Source organism: Mytilus trossulus, chromosome 14, assembly GCF_036588685.1.
Source record: "Mytilus trossulus isolate FHL-02 chromosome 14, PNRI_Mtr1.1.1.hap1, whole genome shotgun sequence".
Taxonomy (NCBI): Eukaryota; Metazoa; Mollusca; class Bivalvia; order Mytilida; family Mytilidae; genus Mytilus; species Mytilus trossulus.
The window spans coordinates 7,458,968-7,466,518 of record NC_086386.1 but is presented as its reverse complement, the minus strand read 5'-3'; the positions used below and the strand labels follow the sequence as shown (position 1 = coordinate 7,466,518).

At 36.6% G+C, this 7,551-nt stretch overlaps 1 protein-coding gene across 1 annotated transcript; it reads right to left on the bottom strand.

Moving 5' to 3' along the window:
- Nucleotides 1-1,541: 1,541 nt before the first annotated feature.
- On the bottom strand, nucleotides 1,542-3,062 carry LOC134696970 (uncharacterized). The gene is made up of 2 exons (XM_063558937.1): nucleotides 2,215-3,062; nucleotides 1,542-1,896 (listed from the first exon to the last, which is right to left on the bottom strand). Exons 1-2 carry the CDS (start codon nucleotides 3,060-3,062, stop codon nucleotides 1,542-1,544), a joined length of 1,203 nt encoding a protein of 400 aa, XP_063415007.1.
- Nucleotides 3,063-7,551: the final 4,489 nt, after the last annotated feature.

Below are 7,551 nucleotides of genomic sequence, written 5' to 3'. Positions count from 1 at the left end.
ACTGGTAAGAGCAATTGGTCGATAATTAATAGGATCCGTATGATCTTTACTTGGTTTTGGAATAGGCACGACGGTTGCAAGCTTCCAGATTGATGGTAAATCACCAGATTCCCAGATGTTATTCATGAGCTGCAAGAGAGCTTCTAGCGAGGAATCTGGCAAGTGTTTTAAGAGTTGGTAGTGAATATTATCAGGCCCACAAGCTGTATCATGGGCTTTTGACAGAGATGTTTTAAGTTCTTCAAGAGAAAATAGTTTATTATAATTTTCACCATTTTTTGATTTAAAGTTTAATTTAATTTTTTCTTTTTGTTTTTTAACTTTTTTAAAGTCTTCCCTGTAGTTGTTACAAGAAGAAGACTTTGCAAAAGTTTCACCAAGTTTGTTGGCAATATCCTTTTCAGATGTTAATAAAGTATTGCCGTCTTTCAAATGTTTTACAGTGGCTTTAGAATTTTTACCTTTTATTTTATTTACCATATTCCAAACTTTTGTCATCGGAGTGCGAGATGTTATCCCCGAGACAAATTTTTTCCAGGATGTTCGTCGGGCTTGCCTACAAGTCCGCCGTGCCTTAGCGCGAAAAATACGGAAATTACTCAAGTTTTCCGTCGTTGGTTGTTGATTGAACCGTCTTTCAGATTTTTTACGGTCACCTATGGCTTGATCACATGCGTCATCAAACCACGGTTTACTGGGATGTTTTGGATTTGCCGAGGTCTTAGGAATAGTTCTGTCAGCAATTGACGTTAGAACTGTATTAAAAGTTAAAATTGGATCTTGTACAGTCTCAAACATCTTTGACTGAAGTTCCGCTCGACAGAGATTCTCAAACAGGGACCAGTCTGCCTTATCAAGTTTCCAACGTGGTACTCTCTGTTGGGCAGAATTAAAAAGATGTTCAAGTACTATTGGAAAATGATCACTTCCGCATAGATCATCATGAACACGCCATGAATAATCCAGAAGCAGAGAGGGATCGCATATAGTGATATCAATAGAAGAATAAGACCCGTTTCCAGGATGAAGATACGTATTAGATCCATCATTAAAAATGCATAATCCTTCTTGAGAGACAAAGTCCTCAATGATCTTACCTTTGGCATTATGAGTCTTGCTACCCCATAATGGATTGTGGGCATTGAAGTCGCCCGTAAGTATAAATGGTGAGGGTAATTGATCAGTGAGGTTTTTGAGTTTTGCTTTATCGATAATTGAATTAGGTGGAATATATATCGAACATAATGTAATTGTTTTGTCTAATGATAAACGAATTGCAACTGCTTGCAGATCCGTTGTGAGTTGGACTGTGCTATGAATGACGTTGTCCTTCACAAAAATGGATGATCCGCCTGCAGCACGTTCATCTACCTTAGAAAATGTGCTATACATGTTGTATCCTTTTAAAGATACGTTGTCACTTTCTTTTAGATGAGTTTCTTGAAGACAAAATGCAATAGGTAAAAAAGACTGAACTAGAAGTGTTAACTCGAGAAGATTTATTTTAAGACCTCGGCAATTCCATTGGATTATATTTGTCATTATTTTTTAAAAGAAGGGCGAATGCTGTCGAGTTTGCCAGCATTCTTATTTCGCTCACCCTGAGATCGTGATCTTTCGGGTGGCGGAACACTTTCAGTTTCCATTTCAGTTTCGATGATAAGTGTTGAAAATCTGTTGTGCGAGGAGAGTCGTCGATCTTTAGGACTACGCGCAGCTGGTGTTACTCCGCCTCGACCCCTACCCCGCGACCTTGAATCAGAAGACTTCTGAGAGGATGTATTTCCTGGCTTCTTATGGACATCCTTCTTTTCTTGAGAACGAAGAGGAGATGGGGCTCTGGTAGACTGTGTACTGGACGAAGAAGATACCTTCTTGGATGCAGATGAAGGAAGACTTTTGGAGGTGGAAGAATCATCTATGTCATTTGGAAGATCCCAGACAGATTCACCGCTCCAATTGTGTATTTCTACTGTTTCTTTTTTATTTGATTTTTTTTTCTCATTTTTTTTTGGTGATGATAGTGAGCTCTGTAGGGAAGATTGAGTTGACTGAGTACTGGTTTTGGAAGATATTGGTTTTCTTGGAATTAATATTCTATCGGTAGGTTCTGTTTCAACAGGCAGCATTTTAAAATTGTCCGCATCAATTGGCCAAGTCATGCGAGTTTGTGTATTCTCGTGACTGAATGAGCGGACAACTTTGCTGGCGTACGATGGTCTGTTTGAAACAAGGAGATCATTCGAAACAGAAGCTATCTGTTTAGCTTCTGGGTAACTAATATTTCTTTCTGTTTTAATTTTAATAATATTTTTTTCTTTAAGGTAAACAGGGCAGTCCCTAGACGATGAAAAATGGGATTCACCACAGTTTACACATTTAGAAGATTCAGAGTGACAGTTTGTTCCCTCGTGTCCTTCGTCAGAACACTTGAAGCATCTCTGCTTACCACGACATTGTTTGCTTCCATGACCAAACTTTTGACAAGTAAAGCATCGAATTGGGTTAGGGATAAACATGTCAACTCTGATTCCGAAGCAACCTAAAGTAATAGATGGAGGAGGAGTTGGAGTTCTAAAGGTCAAAAGATAAGTATTTAATTTGATTATATTTCCATTCTTTTTAATTTGAAATCTAATAACATTAGTTACACCTTGGCTTGAAAGTTCCTCACCGATTTCTTCCACGGTAAGGTCACCAAGGTATTGACTTCTGTCTCGAATGATCCCCTTACAGCTGTTCAAACTGTTATGAGGAGAGGCAGAAACAGGAAAGTTTGATATTGTAGACATTGTAAGTAAATTTGTTGATTGACTTTTGTTGGAACATTCAACCAACAAATTGCCAGATCTCATTTTCGAAACTTTTTTAACAGTACCAGCAACGCTTTGAATTTGTTTGTGAATTACAAAGGGCGATATTTTTGAAATTGGTTTTTCTTCTGTTCCTTTTATTACAATAAATCTGGGCCAACTGTCATCTTCCCGACAGGGCTCTGAATCATCACATTTTCTTTTCTTGTGTATTAAAGCTGATTTAGAGGGTTTGTTTTGTTGTGCCATATGAAAGGAGAAAGATTCACCATTCTTGCCATCCACCCACCTCGGAGTGCCTACAAGGGCGATGCTGTGTTTCCGTGGCGAACCGGGATCGAGTGCTAATGCTGAAAACGAGCTCCAAATATAATGTAGCTGGTCCTCAAAATCAGCACCCAAGATCCACTGCGGAAAGCACCAGATGTTCCAAGAATAGTATACTCAAGCAGAGCGTATCCATCAAGCGAAAAAGAAAGCGTACCACTTGATTGACCCATGAGCCATCGCCTTCTTCAGTTATCCAAAATATAAATAGCTTAATTTAAAATACATGTGTATATTATGAAAACTGTTACAAGAAAGCTTATTGTTGAGGATTAACTGAAGGGCTCGACATGACCAGCCGATTGATCGAACCGGGTCCATCCGACCTCCCGTTTAGATGATTTCGAAGCCAAAGCAGCTTATTGAACTATAGTCTCGTCCGTCCGGGTATTTTCTGACCGTAAGGAGTCTGGCTATAGCCCTCATCCACAAGGATCTCGTCAACCACCGACACGGGTAGCAACCCACGGCAAACGGGTTGGAGAGCCTATTTTATTTAAAACATCGGGCATCTCACGATGTTCGGATCACTTTAGTCTGGTCTCTACCCTTCGACCTGTCCAGCATGGGTAACCCTATCAGGAGACGAAGCTCCAGCTGGCATAGCTCTTGGGGTCACTGAGACACGCAAGCCCTCCGACCACGGCAAGGATAGCGATCCACCGGAGGGCGGGTTGTGAAGAAGAAAGTGCTCTACCTGTAATGATTTTTATATGTGCTTCTCAATTTTGATCACTTACGAAGGTGAAGACACGGTGTTATTGTATTAATTCACACCTAAAATTGTTAATGTCAATGAATATGTCGTATTGATATGGATAAGTGATATAGCTTTGCAATAATAAAATGTTCGGATACGATATGTGTGCTCAGAATTAGAAATCTCAATTAATCAAAACACTGGATTTCTTCTTTCAAGCACACATATTGTTCTTCGAGAACTGGGTAAAGTTTTATTACCGAGAGCTCTGAGGTGTATATATATAGGAAATACATCCAGTAATATTTAGTTATTCGAAACATAACGCTTGTTTAAGGTTGTATTCTTGAAATCACATTAGCGCCATATTCCAACTATTCTGATATTTTTCCGAAATTACATACAATACCACGTTTATAATCAGAACAATTATTAAACTTAAAAACCTTAAATTCGCCTAATGTCCGTGTTTTTATATATTTTATGTTTTTATATAAAAGGTTACAAAATCTGTTTTACGTTTTACCATTACAAATTTAAACTCATTAACAAATTTAAAATACATCAAAGACATTTTTTATTAAATTTATTCCCTTGCACTTACAAAAATACGCAGTTATTGTATCAATTTTCAGTATTCTCGTTGTTATATATGTATAAAAAGCAACATTTAAACCTTTTTATATATCTATTTACTGTATTGTGGGTTTAATATCAAAGTGAAACTGTATTTATTTGCTTACAAACCGTTATGTTATAAAATACCCTATTCATTAAACATTTTCATTAAATTAAATACGGAAAGTGCTTACACAATTTTATAAAGTTATCGTTCAAGGTACCTTCACTTGCATATTGGTTGCCGGTATTAATTTTTATTTTCCGTCAAATTTCACCTCAAGTCGATTTTGTTCTACCATGTTCTCTTTTCACAAAAACAAAACCTGAAATCTTATGCAATAAAAAGTAAGATGATAAAAAAATTAAATACCTTAACATTGTGTTCTCGTTTTAAATGTCTTCGAAAACATTAAGATACATTATCTATAAGTACGCAATGAGTATGACGGATAATGGCATCAACTTTAAAAAGATAAAGCGCACAACATAAATCTATAATGTGAGAGAGATACAAAAGTAGAATTGAAAATATACATTTTAAATCAGTGATGAACAGCCAAGGTCATCTGTGACATAAAATTGAGAATGGAAATGGGGAATGTGTCAAAGAGACAACAACCCGACCAAATAAAAAAACAAAAGCAGAAGGTCACCAACAGGTCTTCAATGTAGCGAGAAATTCCCGCACCCGGAGGCGTCCTTCAGCTGGCCCCTAAACAAATATATACTAGTTCAGTGATAATGAACGCCATACTAATTTCCAAATTGTACACAAGAAACTAAAATTAAAATAATACAAGACTAACAAAGGCCAGAGGCTCCTGACTTGGGACAGGCGCAAAAATGCGGCGGGTTAAACATGTTTATGAGATCTCAACCCTCCCCATATACCTCTAACCAATGTAGAAAAGAAAACGCATAACAATACGCACAATAAAATTCAGTTCAAGAGAAGTCCGAGTCTGATGTCAGAAGATGTAACCAAAGAAAATAAACAAAATGACAATAATACATAAATAACAACAGACTACTAGCAGTTAACTGACATGCCAGCTCCAGACTTCAATTAAACTGACTGAAAGATTATGATGTCATCATATGAACATCAGGCACAATCCTTCCCGTTAGGGGTTTAGTATCATACCATCATAACATATATGAGAAGAATATAACCCGTGTCATGCCAAATACTGTTTTTAGTTTAGTTCCGACGCAAAGACCTTATCAGTGATTCAATATTAACGCCACAATATGCCATCTTTAATGACTTGACAACTGGTGCACTATTGATACTCTCGGGATGAAATGTCTACCAGCAATTGTAAGGACCCTGTTGATGTAGAAACTCATCACTGAAAACGTCTTTTCATTTTGTACATTAGACGCACGTTTCGTCTACATGAATAAGATTCACCATTAGTCTTTCATTCAAAACAGTTGAAAAAAAACAAATAAAGATATGACAAAACATCATGAGTAAACTCTATATTCAGAAAGTAATGTCAAACACAGATACAATTAACTCATTATATGCAAATATATATTACCTGTGTTTTGGTATAGTTGAACATAATTAATTTCACGTCATTGTCTTCTAATAATAGTTATCAAAAGTACCAGGATTATAATTTAGGAAGCCAGACGCGCGTTTCGTCTACATAAGATTCATCAGTGACGCTCATATCAAAATAGTCAAAGGTGAAGAGCATTGAAGATCCAAAATTCAAAAAAGTTGTGCCAAATACGGCTAAAGTAATCTATTCCTGGGACAAGAAAATACTTAGTTTTTCGAAAAAATCACGGATTTGTCAACATTATAAAAATGACCACATAATTGATATTCATGTCAACACCGAAGTGCTGACTACGGGGCTGGTGATACCCTGGGGGACGAAACGTCCACCAGCAGTGGCATTAACCAAGTGGTGTAAATAGTTATCAAAAGTACCAGGATTTTAATTTAGTACGCCAGACGCGCGTTTTGACTACATAAGACTCATCAGTGACGCTCGAATCAAAATAGTTATAAAGCCAAACAAGTACAAAGTTGAAGATCATTGAGGATCCAAAATTCCCAAAAAATGTGCCAAATACGGCTAAGGTAATCTATTCCTGGGACAAGAAAATCCTAAGTTGTTCGAAAAATTCACGGATTTGTTAACATGAAATTTGCAAAAATTACCACATAATTGATATTCATGTCAACACTGAAGTGCTGACTACGGGGCTGGTGATACCCTGGGGGACAAAACGTCCACCAGCAGTGGCATCGACCAAGTGGTGTCAAAAGTACCAGGATTATAATTAAATACGCCAGACGCGCGTTTCGTCTACATACATTTTAAGTCTCATCAGTGGCGCTCATATCAAAATAGTTATAAAGCCAAACAAGTACAAATCATTTCAGGGAATATCAAACGGATTACAAATTTATCTGCATATTGATATAATTGTGAAATATCAGCTGCTAGTCACACTATGATGCTTCTTGTCGAGTTAGCGCAGCAGGCAAGTTTAAAAAGCTTTATATTGTGTCGAGAAGCTACTATTTTACAATTTGAATATGATGAAAATGTGAACGATTTATCGGATTGTATTTGTGTAATTTACCTGATAAAAAAAATATGATTTCACCAGCAAATAGGAAAATTACTTGATAAATTAAGATCTACGTCGATGCATCCATTATGTCGTTGTAGTGTTTAAAACAATTACTTAAGATATGTCCTTAAACAATTAGGGGTCTGCCTTAAAAAGAAAAGATCCTGTCCTTAAACGACAATCGATATATCCCTTACCGACAAAAGATTTGTCCTTAAACGACCATGGACGACGAAGCTTGATATACTTTAACGGTTAAAGAAGTGCACATTCAATTAAAAGAGTGACAAAACAAATTATCCACATTTCATTTATTCATAAAAACAGATGTCAGCTGTCAAAACATTAATACATGTAAAAGTATATGCATGTGGTCATGTTCCATATCATTGTTGTTTTAATCATAAAACCTTGTATATTCTCCCTATCGTAATAAAAAATGAAAGGAATGAATTACTTTTTGAAATATTGTATCTACTGTCTAATTAA

Coding starts and splice junctions, on each gene's coding strand:
- LOC134696970 (XM_063558937.1), bottom strand. CDS start 3,062: ATGGCACAACAAAACAAACCCTCTAAATCAGCTTTAATACACAAGAAA. Junction 1,897..2,214: donor CTTGTTTCAAACAGACCATC/GTACGCCAGCAA, acceptor CACCTCCAAAAG/TCTTCCTTCATCTGCATCCA.